The 14,837-nt window shown below is 63.3% G+C and overlaps 1 protein-coding gene across 2 annotated transcripts in view; it reads left to right on the forward strand.

Annotated features, from left to right (window-relative positions):
* Positions 1-14,491, forward strand: part of RAI1 (retinoic acid induced 1) — a 106,275-nt gene extending 91,784 nt beyond the window's left edge. For both annotated transcript variants that reach the window (XM_065909863.1, XM_065909864.1), the window contains 4 exons: positions 2,018-7,550; positions 11,234-11,327; positions 12,746-12,795; positions 13,098-14,491. In XM_065909863.1, the coding sequence (XP_065765935.1) occupies positions 2,034-7,550; positions 11,234-11,327; positions 12,746-12,795; positions 13,098-13,112 (5,676 nt within the window). In that variant the 5' untranslated portion in view covers positions 2,018-2,033 and the 3' untranslated portion in view covers positions 13,113-14,491. The remainder of the gene's footprint in view (positions 1-2,017; positions 7,551-11,233; positions 11,328-12,745; positions 12,796-13,097) is intronic.
* Positions 14,492-14,837: the final 346 nt, after the last annotated feature.

Raw genomic sequence — 14,837 nt, forward strand, 5'->3', positions numbered from 1 at the left:
ACCCTGAGCAGCGGCGCCTCCACCTGCCTCTGACAGCCTGGGCAGCAGGGGGCCGCCCGCGAGTGCTGCCCTAGGGTTGCAGGGGGCACCCACCTGGGAGCTTGGTGTGGGGGCCCTGGGGCTGCCCACCTGCAGGAGCCGCCCGTTAGAACCAGCACTGCCTCCAGCTCTGGGTCACAGCAGGCACTCCTGTCATGTTTGATCCAAGCCGCGGGATGGACTGAAGTGGGTCAGAGGGGGGCTTCCACATCAGGGCGCCTGTGATGAGCCAGGGAGAGGCCATGGCCGTGGGGCTGGCCCTGGAGTGGGCTATGGGACCCTGCGGTGGGCTTGGGGCCCTGGGGCTGAACCAGCCAACCGCCAAGGGCAGGGAGGGGCCTGGGCTGGGCTGATGGGGCTCCTTGGGGCCGTCCTGGACCTACCCTGGGCTGGACCTACTCAACTCGGGCCCCTCCCAGGTCAGCTGCTCCCCCGACCTCCACAACTGCATGAGGAGGTGGGAGCTGGGTGAAGAAGGGGTAACCGAGACCCCCGGGGGAATGCCTCTTCCCTTTCACATTTGCGTGTCTGCCCCCCTTCTCTGTGCCCCCGTATTTTCCATGCCTCACACAGCCCTGGAGGCTCGGAGCACACGCCAGGTCACCCTTTCCTCTTGGGTTTGGAACTGGCCCTGAAAAGTCCCCTGTGCCCTTCTGGGGGCCTGGGCCCTGCAGGTGGGCGAGGTGTGGGTAAACCCAGCGGCCAGGACACAGGCTGCCACCAGCCCTCGTTCTGTCTCCGCGAGCCAGGGTGTCCTTGCTCCTTCCTCCCTCCTCGAAGGGTCTTGGGGGAGGGGAGGGGAGGGGGGCCACTAGCCTGGACGCTACAGCCGGCATGTTATGTGACCCCATTGTTCTGCCCTGAAGGGCCCCCCCAGCCCCACCCCCACCCTGAGGTCATTTCCTGACCCAGGATCTTGCTTTGGTGCAGGTTGGACCCCTTGCTTGCCCGGCCCTGAAAATCATAAACAGATGGGCTCTCGGCCTGGCCCTGACCTGGTGCAGGCGGGCGGGGCTGACCTGGAGGCCCAGGCGCCTCAGGCAGAGGGACTGCAGCTCTGCCCCATCGCTGCCTCATCAGGGCCGCGCAGCCTGTTTTCGTGCCTGTGACACCAACACAGGAGGCAAGGCCACCGCCCGCGCTCCTGGGAGGGACAGCTTATGCCCACAGTGGCTCGGCGGCCCCTCGTCAGCGTCTGCCAGACGGAGCAGACAGCTTCCAGAGGGCATAGCAGTGATGCAGAACGGGAGTATGTGTGTGTGTGTGTGTGCAGTGATGAAGGTGTGTATGTGTGTGTGCAGTGATGGAGAAGGGGTGTGTGTCTGATGATAGACAAGAAGAATGTGTATGCAGTGATGGAGAAGGGGTGTGTGTGTGTGTGTGATGGAGAAGGTGTGTGTGTGTAATAGACAAGGGGGTTGTGTATATGCAGTGATGGAGAAGGTGTGTGTGCAGTGATGGAGAAGGGGTGTGTGTGTGTGCGCACACACGCACACATACTCACATGTGCAGACTCCAGGCCTCAGTGAGTGGTTTCTGGGGCAGGGCAGGCCATCCCCCGTGCCACGCACACACAGGCACACACATACACACATGCACGAGCTGGGTCACGCCTGAACACTGCCGCGCTGGGGCTAGATTACCGGATCCAGCAGCCCCAGGGGACAGGGGAGCGGGAATGGCTAAATGATTCTGAGCCGACGGGGAGGGGGAACTGGTGGCAGGAGGGGGGGCAGCTCCCCAGTGACCTGGCGCTGGGCAGCCAGGCTGCACCTCCCTGTCCCCGTCAGAGCGGGAATTACAGAGCACGCGGCCCTGACACAGAAGTTGTCAATATGTGCACAGCTGGTGGGGCGGCTGCAGGAGGGGGCAGGGCGGGAGGGGGCTGGCTTTCCAAGGGAAGGAAATGGCCCATCTGAACCCCGCCCGCTCTGCCCTCCTCTCCCCGCCCTCCCTCTCGCCCTTTCTCTTTTCACAGATAACCAGCCCAAGTCATGCAGTCTTTTCGAGAAAGGTGTGGTTTCCATGGCAAACAGCAGACCTACCAGCAGACCTCACAGGAGACGTCGCGCCTGGAGAACTACAGGCAGCCAAGTCAGGCCGGGCTGAGCTGCGAACGGCAGCGTCTGCTGACCAAGGACTACTACGGCCCGCAGCCCTTCCCCGGCTACGAGGGCGGCGCGGGCACGCCCGCCACCGCGCGTGCTGGCAAAGGCCTGTCCTCGCCGCAGGCCCCGCCAGGGAGGCCGGCCTTCGCAGGCTACACCGTCCAGGACGGCAGCCCCTACCCGGGCCGCTACTCGGGCGAGGAGGGCCTGCAGGCCTGGGGGGGCCCCCAGCCACCCCCTCCTCAGCCGCAGCCCCTGCCAGGCGGGGTGGGCAAATATGACGAGAACCTGATGAAAAAGACGGTGGTTCCTCCCAGCCGGCAGTACCCTGAGCAGGGTGCCCAGCTGCCCTTCCGGACTCACGCCCTCCACGTCCAGCAGCAGCTGCCGCAGCCCCCGCCATCCCTGGCATACCCCAAGCTCCAGAGGCAGAAACCCCAGAGTGACATTGCCTCCCCCCTGCCCTTCCCCCAGGGCGGCCACTTCCCCCAGCAGTCCCAATCCTTCCCCGCCTCCTCTACCTACTCCTCCAGTGGCCAGGCCGGCGGGCAGGGGGCCCACTCCTACAAGAGCTGCACGGCCCCCTCCGCCCAGCCCCACGACAGGCCGCTGACCGCCAACGCCAGCCTGGCCCCCAGCCAGCGGGTCCCGAACCTTCACGCCTACCAGTCCAGCCGCCTCAGCTATGACACACAGAAGCAGCAGCAGCAGCAGCAGCAGGCCCTCCAGAGCCGTCACCATGCCCAGGAAAGCCTGCACTACCAAAACCTCGCCAAGTACCAACACTATGGGCAGCAAGGCCCAGGTTACTGTCAGCCGGATGCAACCGTCAGGACCCCAGAGCAGTACTACCAGACCTTCAGTCCCGGCTCCGGCCACTCACCCGCCCGCTCCGTGGGCCGCTCACCCTCCTATAGCTCCACCCCATCACCACTGATGCCCAACCTGGAGAACTTTCCCTACAACCAGCAGCCACTCGGCCCTGGGGCCTTTCCCGCCGGCCTCACTGACCACAGCCACTTCATGCCCCTGCTCAACCCCTCCCCGACGGATGCCGCTGGCTCTGTGGACACCCAGGCCGCCAACTGCAAGGCCCTGCAGAAGGACAAGCTTCCTGAGAGCCTGCTGTCGGACCTCAGCCTACATAGCCTCACGGCCCTGACCTCCCAGGTGGAGAACATCTCTAACACCGTGCAGCAGCTGCTGCTGTCCAAGGCGGCCGGGCCTCAGAAGAAGAGCCTCAAGAGCCTGGTGGCCCGGACCCCGGAGCAGCACAAAAGCCAGCACTGCAGCCCCGAGGGCAGCGGCTACTCGGCCGAGCCAGCAGGCACACCGCTATCGGAGCCGCTGAGCAGCACACCACAGTCCACGCACGCTGAGCCGCCTGAGACTGACTACCTGAGCGGCTCTGAGGACCCGCTGGAGCGCAGCTTCCTCTACTGCAGCCAGGCCCGCGGCAGCCCCGCCAGGGTCCACGGCGGCTCCAAGGCTAAGCCCGAGTCCGTGTCCACCTGCTCCGTGACCTCGCCAGACGACATGTCCACCAAGTCTGACGACTCCTTCCAGAGCCTGCACGGCAGCCTGCCCCTCGACAGCTTCTCCAAGCTTGTGGCCGGCGAGCGGGACTGCCCACGACTGCTGCTTAGCGCCCTGGCACAGGAGGACTTGGCCTCCGAGATCCTAGGGCTGCAGGAGGCCATCAGCGAGAAGGCCGACAAGGCCTGGGCCGAGGCTCCGGGCCTGGCCAAAGACGCCGGCAAGCCACCCTTCTCTCTGGAGAACCACAGCGCCTGCCTGGACCCTGTGGCCAAGAGTGCATGGCCACGGCCAGGGGAGCCGGAGGCCCTGCCTGAGGCCCTGCAGCTGGACAAGGGCAGCAGTGCCAAGGACTTCAGTCCGGGGCTATTTGAAGACCCCTCTGTGGGCTTCACCACCCCTGACCCCAAGAAGACAGCCGGGCCCCTCTCCTTCAGCGCCAAGCCCACCCTGGGGGCCACTGCCTCAGACCCAACCGTGGCTTTTGATTGCTTCCCAGACACGACCTCTGCCGGCTCCGCGGATGGTGCCCACCCCTTTGCCTGGCCCGAGGAGAACCTGGGGGATGCCTGTCCTCGGTGGGGGCTGCACCCCAGCGAGCTCACCAAGGGTCTGGAGCAGGGCGGAAAGGTCACTGACAGTGCCGGCCAGGAGGACGCCCGAGAGGCTTCGGCCTGCCTGGGCTTCCAGGAGGAGGCGCCCCCTGGGGAGAAGGCTGCGGTGCCCCGGGACTCCCAGCAGGAGGCGGCGGGCGGGGTGAAGGAGGAGGCGGGCGGGCTGCTGCAGTGCCCCGAGGTGGGCAAGGCCGACCGCTGGCTGGAGGACAGCCGGCACTGCTGCTCGGCTGCCGACTTTGGGGACCTCCCACTGCTGCCGGCGCCAGGCCGGAAGGAGGACCTGGAGGCCGAGGAGTACTCGTCCCTGTGCGAGCTCCTGGGCAGCCCCGAGCAGAGGCCAGGCCTGCAGGATGCGCTGTCGCCCAAGGCCACGCTGCTGTGTGGCAAGGAGGAGGTGGAGGAGGTGCTGGACCCCAAGGCCGGCTGGGGCTCCCCGTGCCCCCTCTCCGGGGATTCGGTCATCTTGCTGGGCCCCACCGTGGGCGCCGAGTCCAAGGTTCAGAGCTGGTTCGAGTCCTCCCTATCCCATATGAAGCCAGAGGAAGAGGGGCCCGAGGGGGTGCTGGCCCCAGGGGATTCTGCCGCCGTGACCCCGGAGGCCTCCCTGGCACAGAAGCCGAACAAGCCTGCTGTGCCCGAGGCCCCCATCGCCAAGAAAGAGCCCGTGCCTCGCGGCAAAAGCTTGCGGAGCCGACGGGTGCACCGGGGGCTGCCTGAGGCTGAGGACTCCCCGTGCAGGGCACCGGCGCTGCCCAAAGACCTGCTGCTCCCCGAATCGTGCACGGGGCCCCCCCAGGGACAGATGGAGGGGGCGGGGGCCCCGGGCCGGGGGATCTCAGAAGGACTTCCCAGGATGTGCACCCGCTCCTTCACGGCCTTGAGCGAGCCCCGCACACCCGGACCCCCAGGTCTGCCCACCACTCCTGCCCCCCCAGACAAGCTGGGGGGCAAGCAGCGAGCCGCCTTCAAGTCAGGCAAGCGTGTGGGAAAGCCCTCCCCAAAGGCCGCGTCCAGCCCCAGCAACCCAGCCGCCCTGCCTGTGGCCTCTGACAGCAGCCCCATGGGCTCCAAGACCAAGGAGACGGACTCACTGGATGCACCGGGCAAAGACCAGCGGTCCATGATCCTGCGGTCCCGCAGCAGGGCCCAGGAGGCCTTCCACTCCAAGCGCAGACGGCCCTCGGAGAGCCGACTGCCAAACTGCCGCGCCACCAAGAAGCTCCTTGCCAACAACCACCTGCCCGCCACGTTCAAGGTCACTGGCAGCCCCCAGAAGGAGGGGAGGGCGGGCCAGCGGGCGAGGGTTCCCAAGCCTGGTGCCGGCGGCAAGCTCTCAGATCGACCCCTCCATGCCCTCAAAAGGAAGTCAGCCTTCATGGCTCCCGTCCCCACCAAGAAGCGCAACCTGGTCTTACGCAGTGGTGGCCTTGGGGGAGACGTGAAGGAGGAGGGCGCCGAGGGCTCCCCCACCCTCTTCAAGAGGATGACGTCTCCCAAGAAGGCGAAACCCACCAAGGGCAATGGTGAGCCCACAGCGAAGCCACCACCCCTGGAGACCCCAGACACCAGCCTGAAGCTGGCCTCACGGGCGTCCTTCCAGGGGGCCATGAAGACCAAGGTGCTGCCACCCCGGAAAGGCCGGGGCTTGAAGCTAGAGGCCATTGTGCAGAAGATCACCTCACCCAGCCTGAAGAAGTTTGCGTGCAGAGCACCAGGGGCCCCTCCCGGGAATCCTGTGAGCCCATCCCTCCCCGAGAAGGAACGTGGGCTCAAGAGCACTGGGGGCAGCCTTCTGGGGACAGAGGAAGGTCTCTTAAATGTGAGCCCCGGGCAGAAGTTCCCAACAGCTCTGGGGGCTGAGCCGTTGTGCAGAAATCCGACCAATAGATCCTTAAAAGGCAAACTCGTGAACAGTAAGAAACTGTCCTTGACCGATGGTTTCAAAACGGAGGCCTTCATGTCCCCAGAGGCCCTGCTGCCTGGGGGCACTGCCCTGGCGCCTAAGAAGAGAAGCCGGAAAGGCAGAGCTGGGACCCTTGGACTCCCCAAAGGCTCCCTGGAGAAAAGGCCCCACCTTGGCCCAGCTCTGCTGCTGACTCCCCGAGACAGGGCCAATGGCACGCAGGGGGGCAGTGAGGACAGTTCTGGCGTAGGAGGCAAGAAGCCAAAGACGGAGGAGCTGGGCCTGGCTGCCCAGCCCCCAGAGGGCCGGCCCTGCCAGCCCCAGACGAGGGCACAGAAGCAGCCAGGCCATGCCAACTACAGCAGCTATTCCAAGCGGAAGCGCCTCACACGGGGCCGGGCCAAGAGCACCACCTCCTCACCCTGTAAGGGGCGGGCTAAGCGGCGGCGGCAGCAGCAGGTGCTGCCCCTGGATCCCGCCGAACCTGAAATCCGCCTCAAGTACATTTCCTCCTGCAAGCGACTGCGGGCAGACAGCCGCACTCCCGCCTTCTCACCATTCGTGCGGGTAGAGAAGCGGGGTGCGTTCACCACTGTTTGCACTGTTGTCAACTCCCCCGGAGAGGAGCCCCAGCCCCAGAGGAAGCCTTCCTCTTCCTCCTCCTCCTCGTCCTGCTCCTTCTCCTTGGATGCGGCCGGGGCCTCCCTAGCCACGCTCCCTGGAGGCTCTGTCCCACAGCCTCGGCCCTCCCTGCCCCTCTCCTCCACCATGCACCTGGGGCCCGTGGTTTCCAAGGCCCTGAGTACCTCTTGCCTTGTTTGCTGCCTCTGCCAAAACCCGGCCAACTTCAAGGACCTTGGGGACCTCTGTGGGCCCTACTACCCTGAACACTGCCTCCCCAAAAAGAAGCCAAAACTCAAGGAGAAGGTGCGGCTGGAGGGCACCTGTGAGGAGGCCTCGCTGCCTCTTGAGAGGACACTCAAAGGCCTCGAGTGCCCAGCTGCTGCGTCTGCTGCTGCCACCACCACCACCACCGGGAAGCCCCCCAGGCCTGATGGCCCAGCCGATCCGGCCAAGCAGGGCTCTCTGCGCACCAGTGCCCGGGGCCTGTCCCGGCGGCTGCAGAGTTGCTACTGCTGTGATGGTCGGGGGGATGGCAGTGAGGAGGCAGCCCCAGCCGACAAGAGCCGTAAGCATGAGTGCAGCAAGGAGCCGCCGGCCGAGCCTGGCGGGGACACCCAGGAGCACTGGGTGCATGAGGCCTGCGCCGTATGGACAGGCGGGGTCTACCTGGTGGCCGGGAAGCTCTTTGGGCTACAGGAGGCCATGAAGGTGGCCCTGGACATGGTAAGAGGCCAGTCCCGCCGGGTGGGGTCCTCGGGTTCTGCAGGCAGTCAGGCAGGCCTTTCCAGTGCTGTGGTGTGAGCCAAACAGACCAAGTCACAAATGAGTCCAGGGGCTTAGCCAGAGAGCAGAGGCACCCCCAGGCCAAGACAGGACACAGTTGCCCACCCTGTCCTAGACCTCCCTGCTGCACACTCAGCCTGTACCCACCACACACTCAACCGACCCCTTCCAGCTGCAGCCCTTGCACCCTCCTGACACCCATCTCCAGTAATCAGCAGGACACTGAGTCCCCAGATGGTAAGGGGCCTCAGAACTGCCTGCCTCTTATGATCTGAGGTGGATCAGGGCCTTGGAGACAGAGCCCCTCCAACAACAGGTGGCTGGATGGTCAGCCCTTGTCGGTAGGGTGGTTCACGGGTCTTTCCTGCAAAGCCCTGAAATATCCCAGAGGAACTGCAGTCGCTGTGTGCCTCTAGGCACGTAGCCTAACCTCTGTGTGCCTCTGTTTCTTCATCTCTAGCGTGGGCATAACAGTCCCATGAAGCTATCACAGCCGTGCCTGGCCCACCCACGAGCCCATGACGTATCTGCTGGGGCTGTGACAGTGGCAGCTCTCTGACGACACTAGCATGTGAATGTCACTCGGGTTACTACAGCTCTCCTGCTCCACGAGCTCCCTGCTGTGGACCATGCTCCTGCCCCCTCGCCACACTGCTGTCCAGTGTCTCCTGGGCAGGCACCCACCATGCCACCCTCCAGCTCACTGCCCTGCACCCTCCCTGCCTGCCCACCTGCTCCCTCTTGGTCCCCACTCCCCCAGCCCCGATAAGCAGCCCTGTGCTGGCCGTCACCAGGGAGACGACTTTGCTGCCCACATCTTGTTTCCTAATCCTCTGCTACCAGGATGGGGTCCAGGAGCTCTCTGTGCCAGGGCAACCCTCTGCCAGCCTCCACCCTGATGGAGGAAGGCCCTCCTGGCCTGACAGCCCAGGGCCCCTGTGCTTCCCTGCTCAGTTCTCCTTTCCTCCCCTCCTGTGTTTTTGCTTCTCTCTCATCACTGTCTCCTTCCCAGCTTCCTTGAAATAGGTTCAGGTGTTCCCCTCCATTGAACGATGACGCCCAGGCTCAGATCCCCTCCAGAAAGCGCCGGGTGGCCTACCCCCAAGGTGCACATCCTCTTAACCCCGACCCGGCTGTGCTGCTTCTGCACCTTGTCTGAGCTTGGGTGGGGGCCGACTGTGGTCCTTCCTCAGTTGCCTGTTCCGGGCGCTTTGGTCTGACATCACTGACGTCACCGGCCTCCTGCTGGACTGAGGCAGATGCGGGGGGTCTGAGTGGCCTTGTGCTTTCCTGGTGTCACATGGCTATTAAGTACTGGTCCCATCTCTGCCCACTGTGCCATCCTCCATGACAGGTCCCGAGGCCTCCCACCCGGGGACTGGCCCTGGAAGGTTGGAAGTGGGGGGGAGGGATGTTCACTGGTCACCGGCAACAGTGTCCGCTCCAGTTACTCAGAAGAGCCTCCCTGCTAGAGAGGTGGTCCTGGGCTGGGCTGGGCTGGCTGGGACTAGCAGCCAGGCAAGCCTCCGAGGGGCTCATGGGAGCAGCACCCCACCTGGAGGACACCCTGGGAAGACAGGCAGTGTCTGGCACTCCCCAGGTCATGGTTCGTCCCCCTCCCCTCTGACAGCCCAGGCCTCCCAGGGCCACCTGCCCCCCTGAAACCCTTTCTGCCTCAGAGCTTGGTGGCCTAAGGTGGTCTTGGAACTGTGTGGACCCCAGTTCCAGCTCTACAGGGAGCCAGTTCCATGACCCCAGCAAGTCACTGTCCACTATGAGCCTCAGGGCACTGAGCCCATCAGCAGGGTGTGACCATGTGGATGGCCACATACCCCCCACAACCACACAGTAGGGGCCCTTGCTCCCACCTTCGAACCTATCAGCTCTCTGCTGGATCAGAACTCCTGTGCAGGCCTCCAGGGGCGTGCCCTTCTGTGTCCCCTGCTGCAGCCCCCACACCATCTGTCAGCCTTGAGCCACACCATGCCTACCACCCGGGAGCCTGCCTCTCCTTTGAACTGCTGGGGCCCTTGGCCGCCCCCAGGGGCACAGATCAGAATGCGCGTGCTAGGTTTAGGAGGGCCTGAGGCCTTGCTCTGCTTCCACCTCCAGAGGCCTGTCTCCAGGGTTTGAGGGGCCTCTGTGCAGATGGGGTGTGAGAAGCCGTCAGCCAGAGGAGCCCACTGTCACTCTTCAGCCATCAGAACATCCAAGGGCCGCTGTGGGTGGGACACTTGCGCCGGGTCTGGGGGCCTGTTCCTGCTTCATCACCCCTTTGTGAGCCAAGAAATGGGGGGCCTGGAGACTCGACCCTGATCAGAAAGACACCACCATTCAGAAGGAGCATATGAATACTGGTGTTCCCCCAGTTTCCCACCCTGCCGCTCCCCACCCCAGCTGGGCACCAGAGGGAGCATTCTCAGGCATGAATTAGAGCCAGGAAGGGTAGAGACAATCCCTGGCCTCTCCCTCCTGCTGGGAGTGAGTTCCCCCCAGTCCTGGGAAGGAGCCCACCCGCCCCAGCAGCACGGCACCATGATGGCCAGCCTGTGCCCCAGCTCCGTTGCTGGGCTCAAAGTCCTGTCTAGCTCCTCCTGAGCTATGTGCCCTCAGGCAACTCACTGGGCTTCTCTGAGCTCTCATCACTCACCTAGGTAAAATGAACGATGATGCCAGCGCCATCAGGTCGTTACAAGGAGGCAGCCTCCACACGGACCTGGTGCGTCAAACTGCAGTTAGTGGTTTCTGTGACTCAGCCTCCTGGCGTGGGCCTGTTCCCTTCTCTGCTCCTCTCCCCCATCTCAGGCCTCTGCTGCAGTGGGGGCCCAGGGTCTGTGGGATCTGGGGTCTGTCCCGCCTCAGGTTTTGCTTTGCTCTTCCAAGGGTCTTCTTAGCATCACCATCCTCTCCCAGTTGGTCCCCCTACAGGCAGCCCTCAAGCTCAGCAGACCCATTTCTGAGACCCAGAGTGGCCCAGCTGCCTTGCTGGCTGGCCTGGGGTTCACATGCACCCCATATCCGGGCACCAGCTGTGTTACCCCCTCCCAAGTCCTGGCAGGGGGTGTTGAATGGCCCCTCAGGGTGGGACCTCTGACTTGCTTCAGTGCTGCTTCTGCCACCAGAAAGGGCGAGAAACAATGCTCACCACCTTTCCTGGAGTGGGAGGGAGCCCCAACTTCACTGTAGAGTAGGCCCATGAAGGCAGCCCACCTGGAGGGTGTGGGGAAGAGTTGGCAGGCAAGGTCACGGCCAGGTGGTGACTGGCCTCGTAAGTTCCTGTCACCCACTGGGCCCCCAGGGTCACTCCTTCAGTCTTTGAGACCATCCCGTAAGGCAGGAGCCGTCCCCACTGTACGAAGCAGGTGGGAAGAGCCGTGGTGCTCAGCTGATGTCACGCAGTACACGGTGGCCAAGCCATCACTCGCCTACATCTGCTAGACGCAGAGACCCCTGTGGTTATGCACGAGGTCTCCCACCCATCCGGAGAGCTCCCCACCCAAGGTGCCAATGACAATCCTGAGCTCCCCCACAGCTGCCTTTTGAGGGCCTGTTCGGAGAAAGGGGTGGGGGCCTCCCGGGCCCCTCAGCGGTAGACTCACCTGTCTTCCCTCTCTCCTTGCCAGACTTGTTCCAGCTGCCAAGAAGCGGGGGCCACCATAGGGTGCTGCCACAAAGGATGCCTCCACACCTACCATTACCCGTGTGCCAACGATGCGGGTAAGTCAGCCCTAGCAGACAGCAGGTTGGGGAATGCGGGCACAGCTCCTTGAACCCGCCCCACTCGACCCCCCCTGCTTCCCTCTTCTGCCCCAGCAGTTCTTTATCTTCTGGTATCTCTCAGCCAGGCCCTCTGCTGGGCAATGCTGGCGAGACACGTGATTCCTCAGCCACCTGCTGGAGAAGCACAGACTACAAGGTTGAAAGCTGTATGTGAGCTGCTGTCGCCAAGGGGTGCCTAGAGCTGGGGAGGATCTCAGGCCTCAAAGAGCAGGGCTACCGGGCTGGGCCTTTGAAGTCTGAATAGGGGTTCACTGAGTTGGGGGAAAAAGGGGAGAGATACAGTTCAGTGACAAAAACTGAGTGGGATGGAAGGAGAGGAGATTCAAAACAGAAGCTGTGGAAGGGGGAAGCAGGGCCATGCCAGGCTCCCTGCACCTGCCCTGTTCTTTCTGCTCACTCACTCATCTGTTCTGTGGGCATTTATCGAGTTCCTACTATTGCCAGGCACACAGAGCACAGACTGCCTGGGCCAGAGAGCCTGGAGCCCCTGATCCTGGTGGCATCCTTCACGCATGGCCTGGGTGCATCCCTCCAGGCCTCTACAGTAACAGCCCCATCTGTGAAGCACAGGGGAGAGTCATTTCTTTCTGCAGCTCTCTGGGGCAGGCAGTGAGGCCATGCACATGACCCAGAGAGGGCAGCACTGGTTCAGTTCGGAGAGGGCCCAGGACCTCTGTCCCCTGCCCCCTGCTGCCCTGGAAGGGGGTGAGGGTATGAAAACCTTGCCATACGACAGAGCAGAGGCCTCCCCTGCCAGGACCCTCCCCACTCCCACCGCCCTGGGAGCCCCAGAGGCTTTCGCACAGAAAGCAGGGGCTGCCGTACTGGAAGGATGGCAAAGAGGGAGGTGGCCAGTGTCCCCAGGCAGGGAGCAGGCCTGAGGCAGGGCAGGCTGTGCCGCTGCTGTATTAGCTGCATTACTAAGTCTCAGGGAGGCGCATAGGGGTTGGCGGGCAGAGCCCACCCAGGTGGCTGTGGTCAGCTAGCAGCTCAGCTGAGGCTGCTGGACCCAGACGAGGTCTGGAGCCTTCCCAGCTCTGCTCCCGCCCCATCTGCCTCCAGTAGGGCCACCCCCAGTGCCGGCCAGGGCGGGGCAGAAGGGATGTGCTGTTGGATTGACTTGGCTGTTTGCAGGGGGACAGGCTGGAGAGTTAGGGGAGGCCTCCCTATGATGAGAGGGGGTTCCAGGGGGAGGAGAGAGTAAAGGACAGGCAAGCCAGCGGTGCTGGAGGGCAGGCAGAGTTTGACTTACTCTGAAAAAAACCTGCAACCGGGGGCGTCCAGGGCGGTGGGCGCCCCCCTCCCGGGCACACACGACGCCGATTCTGACCGCGCGAACTTCTGTTTGCTCATAGGTTGTATATTCATTGAAGAGAACTTTTCTTTGAAATGCCCCAAACATAAGGTGAGTGACCGCGAGCCCCCCTTGGAGGGGCCCAGGCTGGAGACCACACCACGCCGCAGGCCCATCGGCTCCAGGCAGACCTGACGGTGGCGGGTGCGCACGCGAGGGCCCCGGGCCACTTAAACTCCCGCGCGCGCCGGGGGCGGGCCCAGCCCGGGGGCGGGGCGCGGAGGCCAACCTCCAGGCAGAGCTGCGGGCGGGGCTTCTTCGCTCTCACTGCGGATGCGGGGCGGGTCCGGAGGGGCTGACCCCTAGACATGTGCACCGCCGTAGGCAGCGCGCCTCGTGTCTCTTTCCCTCAGAGGCTGCCGTTGTAATCCACTCCCGGCCGGAGGAGCCGCCGGAGCCAGCCCGCCCGCCGCCGAGGAGAGGAGCCGCAGGCGTAGCCCCCGGGCCTTTGCGCTTCTTCCGGCGCGGGTCCTGAGCGGATCCCTGATCCGGAACCCGAACCTTGGATCTGGCCGCCTTGGGCGGAAGCTAGTGGTCCCCGGTTGGGTAGAAAACACGTTCTGGATCCGTCTGCTCCTGGCACCGGACGGCACAGGGCCTTCTCGCCCCCATCCCCTGGCCAGGCTTGGAGAGGGGTTAGCCCGCGGAGCGGCCAGACCCCTTGGGACACCCAGACTCTGGCGGGGCTGGGAGGCCTGTAGCCTGGGGACACACTTCTCCCTGAAAGTTCCAGGATGACGTGGTACACATTCCACGTGGGTCGGTCGTGGCCCGCAGCCGGACACCCTGGGAATGGGTAGGGATAGGGGGATTGGCAAGTCCTGCCCGGCAGAGGGGCTGGAAGCTGTGCACCCTAATTGCCCAGCCTCAGCCAAAACCTGCGTGAGGTCTGGAGGGCCGAGCATCTGGGGCCTATGCTCGAGGGATGCGACCTTCCTGGGCGTGGGCAGACTTGCCCCTGCTGGCTTCTGCCTGTCCCCCTTCCAGCCCACCCCATCCCTGGAGCCCAGCCTGGGAGCGCAGAAGGAGTCTCGATCCCCGGCAGATGCGTGACCAACCCTCCGCACGACCACCGTCTCCAGGGGCCACAGCGCCACTCGCATGGGAGCGGAGACAGCGCTAGATCCATGTACACACCTGTGTGCCCCTCTATATATATGTCACATAGAATGTATATATGTTGGGAACATGCTCGCTTCTCCGTTTGTCGCCACTGTGCGTCGTGCGCCCCTTAGCACGGGGCCCTTGCTGGGAAGGTGGTTCCAGCGCTGCCTCCTTCCCCATGCAGCCACCACCGCCCGGGCCAGTGCCCACCAGTTCGTCCGCCTGTCTGTCCGTGTCCTCAGCTCTGTCCACGCTTCGATAGGCCTGACGCAGCCCCACCCTGGGGCCGCCCTAGCAACTTCTGTACATATGACTGTAAAATGGTGAACGTGTGTATTATATCCAGCCTCGTTATATAGTGTATATATATGTATACATATACATATATATAATATATATGAAGACTGTAAATGTTAAGACGACTAGTGTTCTTATTAGTATATTGCTTCACACTGAAGATTGTGTGTATCGAGCTGTTTCTAAAAGATGTTTATTTTCCTTAAGAGTAAAAAAAAAAAAAAAAAAACAGTCATTGCATTCAGAAAAAAAAAGTCAATAAAGATACAACGATTGTTTTGGAATTCTGCAGCCCGTGGATTCTGACCAGATTCTGCCGGGAGAGGGTCCAGGCTTTAGGGAAGGGCTCTGGGACAGGAATTAGCAGTCAGGGAGATACCCCTGCTGCCCTGCCACAGCTGCGTGGCCTCATATGAGGGGACAGGGGTCAGGCAGGTGACACACCCAGACACACAGGGAGACCCAGGTTGTAGTTCCTCCTGTCACCACAGAATCCCAAGGACATGTCATTCCGGGTCCTAAAGGGGGCAGAAGCTGGGAGGGGAAGCAAGAAGGAAAAGCTGAGACCACACGGGCCCTAAGGGTTAGGAGATTAGCGAGAGTACCAGGGCCCAGGTCAGCTGGAGGGAATAAAGCCAGGCTTCCCAAACACAGAAGGGCAGGTGGGACCAGGAAGCCTTTGCCTGGGTGCT

Source organism: Muntiacus reevesi, chromosome 18 (genome assembly GCF_963930625.1).
Source record: "Muntiacus reevesi chromosome 18, mMunRee1.1, whole genome shotgun sequence".
Lineage (NCBI taxonomy): Eukaryota > Metazoa > Chordata > Mammalia > Artiodactyla > Cervidae > Muntiacus > Muntiacus reevesi.